The sequence below is a fragment of the Neolamprologus multifasciatus genome, chromosome 1 (genome assembly GCF_963576455.1).
Source record: "Neolamprologus multifasciatus chromosome 1, fNeoMul1.2, whole genome shotgun sequence".
Taxonomy (NCBI): Eukaryota; Metazoa; Chordata; class Actinopteri; order Cichliformes; family Cichlidae; genus Neolamprologus; species Neolamprologus multifasciatus.
In genome coordinates this window covers 1,362,268-1,380,671 of record NC_140439.1, presented here as the reverse complement: position 1 = coordinate 1,380,671, position 18,404 = coordinate 1,362,268, and the positions used below count along the sequence as shown (strand labels likewise).

At 41.2% G+C, this 18,404-nt stretch overlaps 1 protein-coding gene across 1 annotated transcript in view; it reads left to right on the top strand.

The window, feature by feature from the left end:
• The window catches only part of adamtsl5 (ADAMTS like 5), a 56,361-nt gene that overhangs the window by 22,312 nt on the left and 15,645 nt on the right, over positions 1-18,404 (top strand). The window contains exons 3-7 of the mRNA XM_085139792.1: positions 9,563-9,735; positions 9,935-9,995; positions 10,395-10,500; positions 15,475-15,602; positions 17,903-18,026. Of these exons, the coding sequence (XP_084995918.1) occupies positions 9,563-9,735; positions 9,935-9,995; positions 10,395-10,500; positions 15,475-15,602; positions 17,903-18,026 (592 nt within the window). The remainder of the gene's footprint in view (positions 1-9,562; positions 9,736-9,934; positions 9,996-10,394; positions 10,501-15,474; positions 15,603-17,902; positions 18,027-18,404) is intronic.

Genomic DNA, 18,404 nt, shown 5'->3' with positions numbered 1-18,404 from the left:
GAAGACACTTTTTTCTCTGTTTGGTGTGAATGGTGGAGGAGAGATGGGGACATCGTAAAGGTCATAGGTCAACTTAGTTAATTAGAAAGCTAGTCCGACCCATTGACAGCTGTTATCAAGGCTAATTTGGCTGGCGCTGATGCTAATGACAGTGACCTCAGGTGACCCTACCATAGTAATGCTGGACAGTTATAGCAAAGGTCGCTCTCAGCTTTGTGTGTAGCGTTGTATGAGGGTGTGTTTGCATCGAACCATTTTTTTTTATTATGAGACACTTTGTTGCTTTTTCTCCACACACGTAAATGCCAGAAGTTCAAAGTACAGAGGATTTGTTTTGAAGTTTTAGATGTGGGAGTTTTAACATGTTGATTTATGGATACCAAAAGCCATTTAATGTTGAGCTCGGGGGGATTCAGAGGGCTTACATGATGAATTTTATCTTTTGTAAAGTGGCTGTCACACTTTGAAAAACAGGATTGATGTAACCCCAAGGTGAAACTGCAGTCAGGAAACATGAAATGGCTAAATCACAGTTTATCTCCTGACTGTGCAGCTACATGAGGCAGTTTTCACAGTCACTGCTGATCTGTTGTTCATTTTGAAGGGTTGCATTGTTTTCAGCTCATCATATCCTCTAACTTTGTTTTTATTGTTGTTTTGTCAACATATTTACAGTGCAGACCTAACCTGCTACTGGCTCCCTGTTAAACCCAGAATTAAGTTTAAAATCCTCTCAAACAAGGTCCTGAATAATCCGTCCCTATCGAGTCTTAAAGACCTCACAGTACCGTATCACCCCAACAGAGCACTTTGCTCTCATAATGCAGGCCATCCTGCGTCATTTAAAGGTAGAATGGGAGTTCGGATAAACCTTTTTGATAGAGGTGGATCAGGTGACCCTGAATCCACCTTTAGACATGCTGAAATAGGCTTAGGCTGCTTCCCATGATTCACTGACTGCTTCTTATTTTATTTTTATTTATTTTATTTAGAAAGAGGGGCAACATATTAATGAACATTTAAACAGATGTAAATATGCCAGATTATAGCCTTTGGCTAATTTCCATCTGTAGACCCTCTGGCAGGTTGGTGTTACACACATGTTAGTAAAAACATACAGAGACACTATTTACAGATCATGTGACAAGGACGAAAACAGTAATCACATTATATTAGAACAGACAATGACAAGAAGAGTGGACACAGAGGACAGTGTAGATAACAATAACGGAAACATATCAATTATATTGCACAAACCCCAGTATTGCACATGCCCTGACTGTCCTGATATTGCACTGACCCATTACACTAATAGTTGTTTCCCTTTTTGTAATACACTAACTCTTTTTCACGTCCAATATAAAGCATGATTATTAAACATGGTCATATGTTTGTGTCCTTCAGCTGCCCTTTTAAGTGACTCTTAAACATGGGGAGACTTTCCCTCACTGACAGTGGAAGACTATTCCAGAAGCTCACTCCCTGATATGACAGAGCATCTGTGAACAGGTGCTCCGTCTAAATGTCAGTTCACAATCACCTCTCACAGTGGCTCGAGTCAGTCGAGACCCGGCAACACTGCTAGACTTTTGTTTAATAAAAATCACTCATTGGTGGAGGCGCCAGACCATGTACAACTTTGTATACTAGACAGGCAGATTTAAATAATTTGAAATTAGTAAAATTTAGAAACTTGTATTTATCTTAAATTTAACAATGGTGATATGAAAAAGGTTTTTTATCTAATATTTTCAATACTCTTTTGTAGCACACTTCGATTGGCCCAATAGCAGCAAAGCTCATATAGTAATACAATATTCAATATGAGCCAGTATCATAGAGTGCAGGAATGTAATCACTGCTGTGTCTGTTAATGATGTGTGGATATGTCTAAAGTTCTGTATATTAACATTTACAGTTTTCACTATTTTTTTAACGTGTTTTTAAGAATAATTTAGAGTCTAGTAGCACTCCCAAATACTTAAATTCCTCAACATTAATTAGTTCTTGTGCACCCAGGCGAACCTTTACTGCAGCCACAGTTGTTATAGGTTTACTAAAAAACATCGATATGGTCTTTTTAACATTAAGGCACAGGCATGAGTCATTCTGCCATTTTTGTAGATCATGTAATGCCAATGAAAGCTGATGGGCTGCATCATCAGCAGTTTTGGCTTGTGTAAAAATTACCGTATCATCAGTCGCTTTTTAGTCAGCTTTCTAGAGAAGAATATGACATTGTGGTTATCATTCTATCATATCATTCTATCCGCTTTGTTAGAAAACGCCAGGTCTATAATTTGTTATTTTAGTGGGATCACTGATCATTTGTGTTAAACCAAAATTATCTGTAATTTCTTTTAGTTTCTTTTGCTTTTATTATCCCAATTTACATTTAAGCCTCCCATTAGCATAAGTTCATTGTTTTTTTGTTTTTTTTGTTTTGTTTTTTTTTGTTTTTTTTTTCGCCTGTCCCATTTGGTTCTTTAGCCGTCAGAATTGTTGTCTGAAGACCAACAAGGATACCCAATGGATTTATTTTGCCAAATGGATCATCATGGCATTGCCGTATTGGTCCATTTGATCGACCTTTGTTTTTATTATTTATTTTATTTTCAGTTGTTACAGACGGGACAGACATGAGTGAGGGATAGGAAAGGGAGAAAGAAAGAGGAAGGAAAAGAAAAACAGAAGGGGAGAGGGACAGTGAGAAAGGGGGGAAGAAAAAATATCTCCGGGATCACCTGTTGAGAGAAAAAGAATAGAAAACAAGCAAAAAAACAAAACAAAACAATGCAACATACTATACACAACACCATCGCATTAATCTAGCTAAGTGAAAACAGCAGTAAATACTAAATATTGAATGTTGTTGTGCAGCACGCAGGACAGACAGCGCACAATGTGCTTTGAAGTAGCAGCCAAGAAAGGTGTGATTTAAGTCTACGAATAGTGAACACCCATGTGCACACCTGTGTGGATCGGCGCGCTTGTATTCAAATGGTTTCCCCATGTAATGGTCTGCTAGAGGATGTAGAGAGCCATAGCCCCGTCCCCCAGGGCATGAAGCAGGCATGGAGGAGATCCAGGCCCCAGACATCCAGAGGCCCCAGAGTGCAAGAGCCCAAGGAGGACCACCGGAGGGGCATCCGTGCCACCTTCATGGGAAGGGCTGAGGATCCCCAGATGAGGGGTCACCCAGTAGCCACCGGGCAGAAGCTAGAGGGGGCTGCACCGGCGTGCCCGCCGGCTCTGCCGGCAGCCAGCTGTGCCAGAGTGAACCGAGCCGCAGGCACAGAGGCCGGAGGCCCGAGGGCCCCCCGCGCCCCGGAAGAGGCCTGACCGAGCAGCATAAGTTCATTGTTGAAGTCGCAAGAATTCAGAAATGCCTTGAATTGGTCATAAAAATCTACTTTTGCCAAAGGTGGGCGATAAAACAGTAAATGACATTTCTGCTGAGAGTGACACTTTAACTTCAACACATTCAATAGAGATTTCATTTGGCCAGATTATTTGTGTACATTTTAGAGAGTCCTTCATATACAATAACACCCCTCCCCCCTTTCCTTGAGGTCTGTCTTTTCTGAAGACATTGTAGCCCTGTAGGGTTACCAGTGCTTGTGGAGAAGAGGGTTTGAGCCAAGTTTCCGAAAGTCCCGTGAAATCAACATTTGAATTAATGAGAAGATGTTCCAGTTGTTCCCTCTTATGGGCCATGCTGCGTATGTTCAGATGGCCACCTAGGAGCCTGTTAAGAGATATATTCTAAAACACTTCTTCAGCTGAGAATCAGAGAGGAGAAACACACGGTTTTCTTGCTAGCAAGGGCAGTCACCAGAACGCTCGCACGAGAGAGTGAGGGCTCAGAGACTCACAACTCTGAGACTGCTCTGGTCTTTATTTATACATCAGTGGGCGTTTGTTCCTTACATTGGAATGTGTGTGTGTGTGTGTGTGTGTGTGTGTGTGTGTGTGTGTGTGTGTGTGTGTGACCCCATAAACGACTTCCCTTAACCTGCCCTCTGGAAAATCCAACAGGTCATCTATATGTAAAAAAGGCACTTAGACTAAAACTGACATAACTACGTTTATCCTACCGTAAAACAATAAGACAAGGTACGACCTTTCCCATGCTCCCAGGATGTGGGTGTGAATGCCAGAGCACTCTGGAATTCACGCAAAGCTTTTGCAGACTATTAAGGATCGCACATCCTATCACTACCATATGTAAACTTATATTATTAAAAGATTATACTGACTACTAAGTACAATTTTCCATTGACAGAGCCCTTTTTCTTTACACTGTGGATCCCATATAGTCCTAGCTTGATTAGCAGTCCGAAATAACTTACACGATCAATGCTTTTTAATCACAGGATTCCTCTTTATACGCATGAGTATGATAGGTTGTGTCGACTTACCAGGTTTAGTTGTAATGGGGATCTGCAGTGATGGTGTTAGCCCAGGAAGCTGCTGTAGCCCCGGTAGCAGTGATGGTGTTAGCCCAGGAAGCTGCTGTAGCCAAGGTAGCAGTGATGTTGTTAGCCCAGGAAGCTGCTGCAACTGTAGCACAGGACTTGAAACAGGTCCAGGGTTTTGCTCAACATTGCCAGCCAGAAGTATTATCATCAAGAGATTCACAACCCCCAGGAATGATCAAGATACCGTTTTAACACGTTTACCTGGGGGGCAGCCTATCATCATTCAAGATCCAAGATTCTTGCATACAAAAGATGTTGGCTCCTCTTGGCTGGGTGGAGAGTTAAATTAACCATTTTCCGTAGACACGTTAAGCTCAAGAGGAGGTAGAAAGACAAGAAAAGACCAAACAAACATGGCAAAATCCAAAGGTTTTAGATATATTTTTTGGCAAACACATAGGACCTGCCAGACTCTGTGGCTGCACCCTGGTGGCCATGTTTGCCACTCACTTTTTCATTCACCTTTTTCACTCACTATGTGTTCAGCAGATGGCCCCGCCCCTCCCTGAGCCTGGTTCTGCTGGATGTTTCTTCCTGTTAAAAGGGAGTTTTTCCTTCCCACTGTCGCCAAAGTGCTTGCTCATAGGGGGTCATATGATTGTTGGGGTTTTCTCTGTATGTATTATTGTAGGGTTGACCTTACAGTATAAAGCACCTTGAGGCGACTGTTGTTGTGATTTGGCGCTATATAAATAAAATTGGATCGAATTGAACGTTTCTTGCTAATATTAATTAAAACTCAGCTTGTAGATGTAATGATCCTGAGTCTGACAACTCAGTGTTTTGTGTTTCCTTATATTGTTCTATGTTCTTGTTTATTCTGGTTATGTCTTTCGGTAAGGTTTGCCATTTGTTAGGTTTCTGTTCTGAGCCTACTTGCTCCCACTTCTCTGTGTTCCCTCTGTCTTTCCATGGTGTCACACTGGCTGTGTCCCAATTCAGGGTCTGCACACTTGAAGTACGCACACTACGCGTACTACGTGCGGAAGTGAGAGGCTTGTGAAATGGGACGGTCTAGCCTTTTATGTATGTATATATATAAATATATATATATATATATATTTATATATATATATATATATATATAAATATATATATATATATATATTTATATATATATATATATATATAAATATATATATATATTTATATATATATATATATATATAAATATATATATATTTATATATATATATATATATATTTATATATATATATATTTATATATATAAATATATATATATAAATATATATTTAAATATATATTTAAATATATATATATATATATATATATTTAAATATATATTTAAATATATATATATATATATATATATATATTTAAATATATATTGCGGGGCCCCGCCATATGGCGGGGCCATCTGCTGATATCATACTTTTGCGACTTTGGGAAAAACCGGCGTAAAACAAAAAACTGTACTTAAGCTGCGAGAAACCGCCTTTGTCCGCCGATCAACGGACCCTAACCCTGACCCTGACCCTTTAATAAACGCTAAGCAGAATTGATATTGTCCTTGCAACATTGGAATTTCATAAATGCACGAATGGGTTGGTGTGCAAAAGAATAACGTCACAATAATGTGATTGGTCACTTGCAATGTTGAACCTGGAACAACATTTTCATGATGATCTGGGAACAACACCAACACGACAATATCAGATCATCCGTTGCTTCCCTGAGTCTCCCTGCGGTTCTGTTCTGGTTTCAGGTTAGTTGTGTTCGTTTTCCCATTTTAGGTTTCTCTTAGGTTTGGTTTTGTGCCTGCTACATTCCAGTTTGTGTGTCCATCCTTATTAATAAAGCTCACTTGCATCTGAAGCTGCCTGCATCTTGGGCCCTCTATTAAAACTCACACGGCTTGCCCTGCTAGCCGTGACAGTAGATGATTTATTGTTTCATTTAATTACCTAACTAAAACTAGGAAATAATGTCAGTATTATTTTAAACAAACATTATAGACTATAATTTAATTAACATCAGTGATCTTGGTTTACACGCGTGTCAGCCTATGTTTAGTAGCCTGGCTCCTTTTTCCAATTCAGTTTATCTTAATAACAGCCAAACCAGAGTTTGACATTTTCTCATGAGCAGGAAAGCTTTGTTCTTCAACACAGCCTGCACTCGTGTAGGCAGGCTTTCTTCTTGTTTCTTCACCAGGCTTCTTGAAGAACAGTCGAAAGATCTTCTTTGCTTGAGGTTCAAGCTCTGGGGAGGTCAATCTATTATTGTTTTCTTTTTGTCATGTAAACCAAATGTCTGCAGTATTTAAAACCTAGTTCTGATTAATCATGAGCCTCATCACATTGCCACTCTTTGGTTTTAGAAGTGAAGAAGACTCCCTTTTGGATGAGAGGTGAAACATCTTCACGGAACCTAAAGAAGTCTGTTGGATTTCTTGCTTCTTAAACTTAAACCAGGACCTGGATGAACCGACACAGACATGGTGCAACATCAGCTGCATACAAAGAGTCTTCTGTTTCATTTGTGAACATCCATGTTTGTTGTTATTGCAGTAAAACTCAGTAAACGTGTTGTTTTGTTGCAATGCTGACACCATTTAAAATGTTATGACAGTGAAGAGTAGCACGCTGAGGTTGTAATAATCATCTTGTTCGCCACATAACCTGGTGCAACTGTTAAATTAGAGCCAGATCATTAAATGAATAATATTTGATTTAAATCTATATGATGCTTTTACTAAGAAATATACTCATGCATAAGCAACACGTTCTCACTCCAAACGCGTAACATCTGATGCCATGTGACAAATCGTCGGTATGTTACGCTTTCAGCCCCCCAACACGTTCCTATGTTATGCGTTTGAAACAGAAGGAAACATGAAAACCATTTGGACTGAATCTACAATGTACATTTATTTTACTTTCTCATCATGAATTGCTTTGAAAACACACAAGGTTAGGCATAAGGTTAGGGTTAGGGCTGGAATACATAGCTGGAACGTGAGCTACTGCCGGCAGCATCCTTCTATTGGATTCCATCCACAACCAGGCACGTGTAGTGGGGACGCGGAAGGTTACCTTTAGCTTTCCCATGGATTGCCTCAGGACGTAACAAATCGTCGGCATGCTGGCATAAAGTCTTTATTAGATAACTGTTTGAAATCATTTTTCTTCAGCTTGTCTCTCTTAGTGCACATGCTGCCTCTTTTGGATTTATTTCAAATGTAATCTTCTGTGTTGTTTAAATATTGTAGATATAAATCAGTTTAAATACATGTAACCAACTTTCCGTCTGACATGTTTTGTGTACTTGTTGTCTGTGGCTTCAGCCATCCATGACAACAAGTCTGCTGCAGCTGTTGCATGTGTGTAAAGAGTTAAACGTGTGTGTACAGTATGAGCAACCAGTGGGAACGCTGCCAGTTTCAGTCCTCCTCCAGGGCAGAAACTTTGGAATGTGTTTGAGGAGCAGCACTGAGGTTTCTCTAATCACTTTTATTGTTCCGCTGATCCTGATCCACCAGGCTCACAAGGTTGACTGTTGTTCTTCATACGTCTGCTCTTTAAATAGATTTATCTGGCTCCAGGATTTTCCCTCCCACAAATGATATTTCATCATTCTCTGCTTTCTCCCTTACGCACGACACAAATGACTGGGAGTTGCTGACAGTGGCCAGTTGCCACCTAACAGCTTTGAACATGCAGGACATGAATGCAGAGTGATGCTGCAGAGTGATTGCAGAGCAGAGCACAGTAACAACAGAGCAGGGAGTCGTGTTGTTTCTGCACTTTCTATCTCTCAGTAAGAACTTAAACATGCGTGACTGTAGAGTGGCAGTTGTTCAAAGAAAGCTCATATTAAAAAAACATAACACAGTAGCACATGGATCAGGATGATTGTGAGCCAGTCACAGAGGAATAAAAATAGGATGGAAACCTGTTTGTGGCTAGGAAAGTCAGTGTTCAACCTCTGGGCACCAACAGTTTCTGATAATAAATATTCATTGACATTGACGTTTGCATAAACGCTCAAACTAAGACTACATGTGTAACTGGAGCATTTTTAGAATGAAAGAAGCATGTCATGGAAGAAAATAGCACACAAAGCTCTAAACAGCCAATGCATAGATAAAGAATGCCTGTGCCTGTAGATTAGTGCCACAACTATAGTTAAACGTCTTTGCAGATACTGTGAACTAAAGAAAAATCTCTGGTTATAACCACAGAATAGGGCTGTGCGATATGACCAAAATCTCATATCCCGATATAAGAATTCTATCGTCCCGATAACGACATAAATCACAAAAATGTAACATTTTCTGTAAATTCTGTGAATCTCGGGCAGCTCGTATTGCGGGAAGTGTTTCCAGCTGCGCATCATGTAGCTGGAGTCGAGTGTTTTAACCGATGCATGAAACGATACATTTTTAGACATAAGTTGTAACGGCCGCCGTTTTCTTTGTGAGTATTTATTACACAGCGTGCGGGGAAAAGCCTGTTCTAACGTTTGAGTCTAAGGACTATTTTTTAGCACCTGGCGGCTCTTTTTTACTTCTCATCCGTAAATAATCTGCTCTTTCACGTGATTCAGTTTATTTTGAAAAGTCTCAACAGGATCTTGAGCTTTATTGTGAAAGGTTTATGTGGAACATAAACAAGCGGACACGCGATGGTGTTACCGTCGTTGTTGTTAACCACAACGCATAAAAACAGGCGCTTGTCCGTCCGTAGTGTGGTTATATTAAATATAAGAGAAAGAGAGAACTTTAATAAATGAATATAGCCACTACAGTGTCCATCAAAATGTTGATAAAATATTGCCGTAAACAGTTTATTTTGCGACACCACGAAACAAACGATAGCGTAAAATCAAAACGATAGATGTTTTTATATCATCATCCGATATATATCGTTATATCGAACAGCCCTACCACAGAATACATACATAGGTGCAACATGTGTTACTGCAACACTAGCATCTGTTACTGTGACTCTTGTGACCTAAATAACTGCAGAGAGATATGATAGAAACCTGATGCTTCCAATACAAATACTCCATCTACATTTGATAAAAGTCTCTCTGTTTTATGCTTTTTTTCCAGCCCTCTTGGATTTCGGCGTGGGGTCCTAACAGCGACGATTCATCGGTGCGTCCAGCTCGCACACGGAGGCAGCTGCACTTCAGAAATGAGTGGGCAACCTGGAGCGGCTGGTCTGTGTGCTCACGCACCTGTGGGGGCGGAGCATCTGTGAGGTCACGCACCTGCATCACAAGGTTAGCACGGGAGAAAATACGGACAGTTTTCCAAATTTTATGCGATGACGTTTCAGTCAGACTTTTTTTTTTTTTCAGAAAAACCTTCATAGAGATTTTTGAAGGGATGTGAAATTTATATTTTAACATTTTTAAGCCACAGTGTTTCCTACTGTTCCCTTACCTAATCCTATACATCTCTTTTATTTCTGTGTCCCAGGAACCCAGTGGGTGGACCATGTGCAGGAGATCCCAGACAGTACAAGATCTGCAACACCAAGGTCCTTTCAACAAAAAGGCTTTTGGTCTTTATTTAAAAAAAATACACGCACATTTTATGCAAACACTGTAGAGCCATGGCTAACGTTTGCTCGTGAAGGAATGTCCGGGGTATAACGATCAGCGACTTTCAGGGTGTGATCTGGGATTTCACTGACAGATTAACCTGCGTCTGCACCGCGGCGGCGGTCCTGCCACTGTTTGCGCTTCATGATAAAGCAATAATGTGTCTCTGTATGCAGAGTAATTGTTACAGTGTAGCAATCAAAACAGTTTCACTGAGAGAGTTCAAAATCAGGTAGAAGGTTCCTTCGATGTGAAGCCTATATTGTATGGCATGGTCGTAACAAAGGTTAATCCTCAAGGACGTCAGGGTGTTGATGCTGTGTGTCTGTCTGCAGGACTGTCCCCCTGGCTTGGAGGATTTCCGAGAGATGCAGTGTGCTGCCTTTAATGACAGGCCGCTGGTGGCTGGCAACTCCTTCAGATGGACCACCTTTCATGGAGGTCAGTGAGATGATTCACCCTCTTCCTACTTAAGACTTCTTCAGTATATGTTGTTGTTTTTGTTGTGCAGTGAAGAGATCAGTTTTGGATGTAACTAGTCCCACATGGCTTGTTATAGAGTCACCATATGAAAGCTGAGACAGATGGCTCATTTATGCAATGTGTGGTTTTTATATATGTATGAAAAATTTCTAAGCCCACAGTTTACTCTCTGCAGGCATCATTTAATCACCAGGAAAAATGGTTTTCTTTCAAAAGATGCTTCCTTGAAAGCCAGCGAACGTTCCTATTCGATCTACAGGCCTCTGAGGAGAAGAGTGATATCTAACACGGATTGAAAGAGAGACTTTTTTCTATGTTGTCTTCAGAAGCACGTTTTAAAACTAGAAAACACAAAAAACCCTGCACACCAATAAAGCAATTCCTGGGCACTCGTGGCTTTTAGACCAGATATATTTGAAATACAGTTTTTCTACTACTTGTGGGCATCATGATGGGACAGATGATCCCCAATCAGACCAGGAGTGACATGTTTAGCCGCATGTTCTCCTTAAATTGCTGGCTGTCTGAGTGGTGTCCCAGAAACGATGTGGGCTTCATAGATAATTGGCAAACCTTCTGGAGGAAACCTGGTCTTGTTAGGAGAGATGGCATCCATCCCACTTTGGATGGAGCAGCTCTCATTTCTAGAAATATGGACAAATTTATTAAACCCCTCAAAACATGACTATCCAGAGTTGGGACCAGGAAGCAGAGTTGCAGTCTTACACGCCTCTCTGCAGCTTCTCTCCTCCTGCTACCCCCCCAAAAACCCATCTCCATAGAGACTGTGTCTGCTTCCAAAAAGACAAAAAACAAACTAAAAACCAGCAACAAACAACTTAAACAATCACAAAGAAAGAACAATACAGTATCCACATCTGAACCAAAGAGTAAAACAGTGAAATGTGGATTATTAAATATTAGGTCTCTCTCCTCCAAGTCTCTGTTAGTACATGACTTAATAATTGATCAACAAATTGATTTACTCTGCCTTACAGAAACCTGGTTGCAGCAGGATGATTATGTTAGTTTAAATGAATCAACACCCCCGAGTCATTCTAACTACCAGAAATCTCGAAGCACAGGTCGAGGGGGGCGGTGTGGCAGCAATTTTTCACACCAGTCTATTAATTAATGAAAGACCAAGACAGACTTTTAATTCATTTGAAAGCCTGATGCTTAGCCTCGTCCACCCCAGCTGTGAAACTCAGAAACCAGTCTTACTTGTTATCATCTATCGTCCACCTGGGCCTTACACAGAGTTTCTGTCTGATTTCTCAGACTTTATATCTAATTTAGTTCTGAGCTCAGATAAAATAATTATTGTGGGTGATTTTAACATCCATGTTGATGCTAAAAATGACAGCCTCAACATGGCATTTAATCTGTTGTTAGACTCAATTGGTTTCTCTCAAAATGTAAAAGAACCCACCCACCACTTTAATCACACTCTAGATCTTGTTTTAACATATGGCATAGAAACTGAACATTTAACAGTGTTTCCTGAAAACCCTCTCCTGTCTGATCATTTCTTGATAACATTTACATTTACAATAATTGATTACGCAGCAGTGGAGAGTGGACTTTATCAAAGTAGATGTCTTTCTGAAAGCGCTGTAACTAAGTTTAAGAATATAATCCAGCCACTGTTATCATCGTCAATGCCCTGTACCAACACAGAGCAGAGCAGCTATCTGAACGCTACCCCAACAGAGGTCGATTATCTTGTTAATAATTTCACCTCCTCACTACGTACGACTGTGGATACTGTAGCTCCAGTGAAAACTAAGGTCTCTAATCAGAAGTACCTGACCCCGTGGTATAATTCTCAAACACGTACCCTAAAGCAGATGACTCGTAATCTGGAGAGGAAATGGCGTGTCACAAATTTAGAGGATCATCATTTAGCCTGGAGAAATAGTTTGTTGCTTTATAAGAAAGCCCTCCGCAAAGCCAGAACAGCTTACTACTCATCACTGATTGAAGAAAATAAGAACAACCCCAGGTTTCTCTTCAGCACTGTAGCCAGGCTGACAAAAAGTCAGAGCTCTGTTGAGCCAACCATCCCTTTAACGTTAACTAGTGATGACTTCATGAACTTCTTCACAAATAAAATTTTTATCATTAGAGAAAAAATTACCAATAATCATCCCACAGATGTAATATTATCTACAGCTACTCTTAGTTCCATTGATGTTAAGTTAGACTCTTTTTTTCCAATCGATCTTTCTGAGTTAACTTCAATAATTACTTCCTCCAAACCATCAACGTGTCTTTTAGACCCCATTCCTACAAAACTGCTCAAAGAAGTCCTGCCATTGATTAATTCTTCGATCTTATATATGATCAACCTATCTCTGATAATCGGCTATGTACCACAGGCCTTCAAGGTGGCTGCAGTTAAACCTTTACTCAAAAAGCCATCTCTAGACCCAGCAGTCTTAGCTAATTATAGGCCAATCTCCAACCTTCCTTTCATATCAAAAATCCTTGAAAGAGTAGTTGTCAAACAGCTAACAGATCATCTGCAGAGGAATGGTTTATTTGAAGAGTTTCAGTCAGGTTTCAGAGTTCATCACAGCACAGAAACAGCTTTATTGAAGGTTACAAATGATCTTCTTATGGCCTCTGACAGTGGACTCATCTCTGTGCTTGTCCTTCTTGACCTTAGTGCAGCATTCGATACTGTTGACCATAATATTCTATTAGAGCGATTAGAACATGCTGTAGGTATTACAGGTATTGCACTGCAGTGGTTTGTATCATATCTATCTAATAGACTCCAATTTGTGCATGTAAATGGAGAGTCCTCTTCACACACTGAGGTTAATTATGGAGTTCCACAGGGTTCAGTGCTAGGACCAATTCTGTTTACATTATACATGCTTCCCCTAGGCAGCATCATTAGAAGACATAGCATACATTTTCACTGCTATGCAGATGACACCCAGCTCTATCTGTCCATGAAGCCAGATAACACACACCAATTAGTTAAACTGCAGGAATGTCTTAAAGACATAAAGACTTGGATGGCCACTAACTTTCTGCTTCTTAACTCAGATAAAACTGAGGTCATTGTACTCGGCGCTGAAAAGCTTAGAAATATGGTATCTAACCAGATTCTTACTCTGGATGGCATTACCTTGGCCTCCAGTAACACTGTGAGGAACCTTGGAGTCATTTTTGACCAGGATATGTCCTTCAACGCACATATTAAACAAATATGTAAGACTGCGTTCTTCCATTTGCGCAACATCTCTAAAATTAGAAATATCCTGTCTCAGAGTGACGCTGAAAAACTAGTTCATGCATTTATTACTTCCAGGCTAGACTACTGCAATTCATTATTATCAGGATGTCCAAAAAACTCACTGAAAAGCCTTCAGTTAATCCAAAATGCTGCAGCAAGAGTACTGACAGGGACTAGAAAGAGAGAGCATATTTCTCCTGTTTTGGCTTCCCTTCATTGGCTTCCTGTTAAATCCAGAATTGAATTCAAAATCCTGCTCCTCACATACAAGGTCTTAAATAATCAGGCCCCATCTTATCTTAATGACCTTGTAGTACCATATCACCCTATTAGAGCACTTCGCTCCCGCTCTGCAGGCCTACTTGTTGTTCCTAGAGTATTTAAAAGTAGAATGGGAGGGAGAGCCTTCAGTTTTCAGGCCCCTCTTCTGTGGAACCAGCTTCCAGTTTGGATTCAGGAGACAGACACTATCTCTACTTTTAAGATTAGGCTTCAAACCTTCCTTTTTGCTAAAGCATATAGTTAGGGCTGGACCAGGTGACCCTGAATCCTCCCTTAGTTATGCTGCAATAGATGTAGGCTGCCGGGGGATTCCCATGATGCATTGAGTTTTTCCTTTCCAGTCACCTTTCTCACTCACTATGTATTAACAGACCTCTCTGTATTGAATCATATCTGTTATTAATCTCTGTCTCTCTTCCGCAGCATGTCTTTTATCCTGTCTTCCTTCTCTCACCCCAACCGGTCGCAGCAGATGGCCGCCCCTCCCTGAGCCTGGTTCTGCTGGAGGTTTCTTCCTGTTAAAAGGGAGTTTTTTCCTTCCCACTGTCGCCAAAGTGCTTGCTCATAGGGGGTCATATGATTGTTGGGCTTTTCTCTGTATCTATGAAGCGCCTTGAGGCGACATTTGTTGTGATTTGGCGCTATATAAATAAAATTGAATTGAATTGAATTGAATAGATGGCACCACACTAACACCATAAGCAGCCTGCTCGGTCCTAACACTGAATTTAAACCACGACTGTAAAATGAAATGGTTTACTGTAAGGGGACTCATCATTTGGGCGCAAAAGGAAGTCAGTTTCCCACAGTTTGACTGTGTCAATAGATTTATGTTCCTTTCTTCATTAATCATACATAACAAACCACAAATCTTCAATAAAACCCATCAAACAAGTTAGTGCGTATCAAAAATCCACAGTGAGCTGAAAAGTCTATCCTAGTGTGTCTTTTGGGCTTAATCTGTGTAGAATATAACTACAGCAAAATGTCTGGAGATGAATTTAAAAACTGTTCCCCAATAACATTCAGAGCCTCGATGAGCATGCTGATGTGTCCATATAAAACAGCACTTTTTTCTGTTTTCCAGGGACTCAGATGTATAGCTCGTGGATGTGCAGAGACTGTGTTTTTTAAGGCCCATACAGACTGTAGCTAAACAATAAAAAAGCTCAGCAACTGTACGCAGCTGTAGTTTGTGTGTTTGTGGCAGCCGTGTAGCTCGCACGTCCTGCTGTGGCCTACTGGAAGTTAAATCCCAGGACTTGCTGTTCGTTCAGTTTGCTCTCTTTCTCCATGTTCTGGTTGTTTTTGCTGTTCAGTCACCTCCCCGCTGCCTCTTTGCTTCACCTATTTTCCCATAATATTATAATGAGCCACTGACTGAATATCTTCCCTGCCAGGCTCTAACCCCTGTGAACTCAGCTGCTTGGCCTTGGGTCACAACTTCTACTTCAACTTTGGCCGAGTGCTTGACGGCACAGCCTGCGACAAGGACTCAGGAGCAGTGTGTGTGAACGGACGCTGCCTGGTGAGTGGTACCCGGTCTGTGTGTGTGTCAGTGTTTCCTATGTTTACCGCATAGAAGATTTAAAGCAGACCTATTATGGATTTCCTTGTTTTCTGTCATAAACAATGCCAGATGCTTATGTTGAACATGGCCGAGGATTCAGACGAAGGTCAGTCTGTTTCAGGTAGTTTTTCCTGCTCTTGGGTCAGTATGATGTCACGGAGAGGGGATATTCCTAATATGGACACTTGATTTTCACACCTGTGACTGGACTGCAGATGTCACGTCCGGTCTATACCAGGAATGCAAAAATCAGGATATTTTCTCACCACGCCATAGTCTAAAAGTTAAACTATTTACATGTTTTAAAGTCCTTATACAGTAATATGATTTTATATATGGATGCTTTGTGCCAAATTGAGAGTTAGAGTTATTTTTTGTTCCTTTTCTACTAAAAAACAAATAATTTCACTTTTCTATCAAATAAATATTATTTGAAGAGAGTTACGTGTCCATTCAGTCATCTGAGGTGCTCCGGCACTCAGTCACATGTCTATGGAAAAAATGAACAGGAGCTGTACTTCTGGAAACAGAAATCCTTAAAAACTCATCCAAGCTTTCAAATGACGGCGATGTCAAAAGAAAACTGGCCCGAGTCTCTTGTTCCTTCAGCTCCACTCTGTTGAAGCATAAGTGATGTTGACCAGTCTCACTGGAGCTCTCTGGAGAAGTGAACTCCATGCTGTGCGTTTGGACCACAGTTCTCTCATCAGTGTAGACTGCAGCCTTCAGTTAGCATTATGGCTCTGCTGAGCTCTCCACAATCCCACATCTAGCCTGTCCCCTTCTCACCTCTCCTACCCTCACACGGATGGGGACTAGGTCGGAAACAAACGCGTGTCTCGTGGGTCCTGGAGCTCGTGTGCTGTCGGGACATGCATACATAACACTCAGCAGACACATCTGCTGCAAGGGAGAACACTCACTGCTGAAGCTATTTTTACACAGCCCACAAAGGATTCATTTGTGTCTGTGTTTACATATGCTGCATGTGCATACGTGTGTATTTGTGTGTGAGCATGCTCACATGTTGCGTGTGGCGCATATAAGAGGATTTATGGGCCACAGACTTGTTTCAGGCCCAGGTCAGAGCAGCCCTGGGCCTGAAACAAGAAGCAGATGCAGCCTGCAGCTCGTGGAGTCCTGCAGGTAACAAACTGAGTTCAGGCAGGTGAACACATGAACACAGGACCATGTGTGTGCAGTGTAAGTGTAGATACTCCTTCACAGCTAAAACTGCGGTGTTTTTTTAATGTACACCACACAAAATTATCTAAACTCTTTTCAGTTTAAGAAATTATTTAATTCTGCAATTACTAGCTATGTTTTAGCTGCTCCCTAGCCACAGCAGGCAGCACCACATGCTTGATTTGGTATGCTTTTTACCCTGGATGCCCTCCTGATCCAACCCCAAAGTGGGTTTATTGTCTTTGGCTGGAATGGAGAGTCCATCAGGATTGGCTGGTTTGTTTTTGCCTGCCTCAAGTGGCCACTTGAGAAACTGCAGATTTTGATACTTGATTAGTTTTGACTTTAAGAAAAAGAATAGTTTTCTCTTCAGCTGTGGAGGTTACCAGTGGGAAAGCTGTCATCCTTTGGATGACATAAATGATTAAATTACTGATTCTGATTGTTCATTTCCTGTTGAACGACTAAACAGTGAACTAACCGTATCAGTTCTAGACTTTAGAAGAGCTGCTCAGCAACAACTTCAACCATTCAATTTGTCAATCTGCTTTTATGCCTAAATGTCACAGCATCCATGTCTTCTTCTGTGCAAACAGATCATGTGTTTTTGATTAAATAGGTTCTCCAGATTATTGATCTCTAGTGTGGGAACCTCTTTGATTGGGTTGCACAGCAGAAATGGAGACCACAGAAGAGCGCAGCCACTGTCGTCTTTCTAGCAACAGATTCTTCACACACCATAAAACATCCTGCTCGTCTTGGCTGCTCTTTACTCTGGCATTTACAGAGATGACTCCAACCCACTCTGCCCTGTTGAGGCCCTGGGGTACAGTTTTTCCACAAAGTAAATGTTTGTAAGAGCAAGCAAATGACAGAGAGAAGCAAATACGAGAAAGAAAGGAAGAGTGAAGAGAGCTGAGGCCCGGCAGTAGCTGGAGATGACTACATGGCAAAGAAAAGGCCAAAAGAAAGGTTACTTCTCAGCAGAAAATGCACGCTGTTAGGAAAAACAGGAGCGACATTAAGTCAAAGCAAACTGTCCTTCTCAAAGCGTTTGTCTGTGTTTATCACAGAAACCTGGCTGTGACTTCATCTTAGGCTCAAAGCAGCAGGTGGATGCCTGCATGGTGTGTGGCGGACACAACGCCACCTGCCTACACCACAAGAGTGTGTACCAGAGCAACAGTCTGGAGGCAGGTAGGAAACACACACACGCACGCACACACGCGCGCACACACACACGCGCGCACACAGTAATAAGGACTGAAATGCCAACACAGCGTGGGGATATTTCCAGTCCCCCCTTTGTGTTTTCCTGCCCAAATGCTATTAGTCATTCGAGCTCAGGGAACTGTTCCCTGATGAAGTGAACGTTAACCATGGCAACACGTTTACCAAATAAAAGCAGTTGGCTGCCATCCAGGAGGAATCGAGCTAACAACAGCTACAAAATTACAGTTGATTCAGGAAAGAGGAGGAAGAACACAAAGTTCTTTGGGCCATTCTGGCTCGGTGCCACCACAACATGTTCTACCTTCATCAGCACTTGTACTCGAGAGGATAATGTGGGGTCTG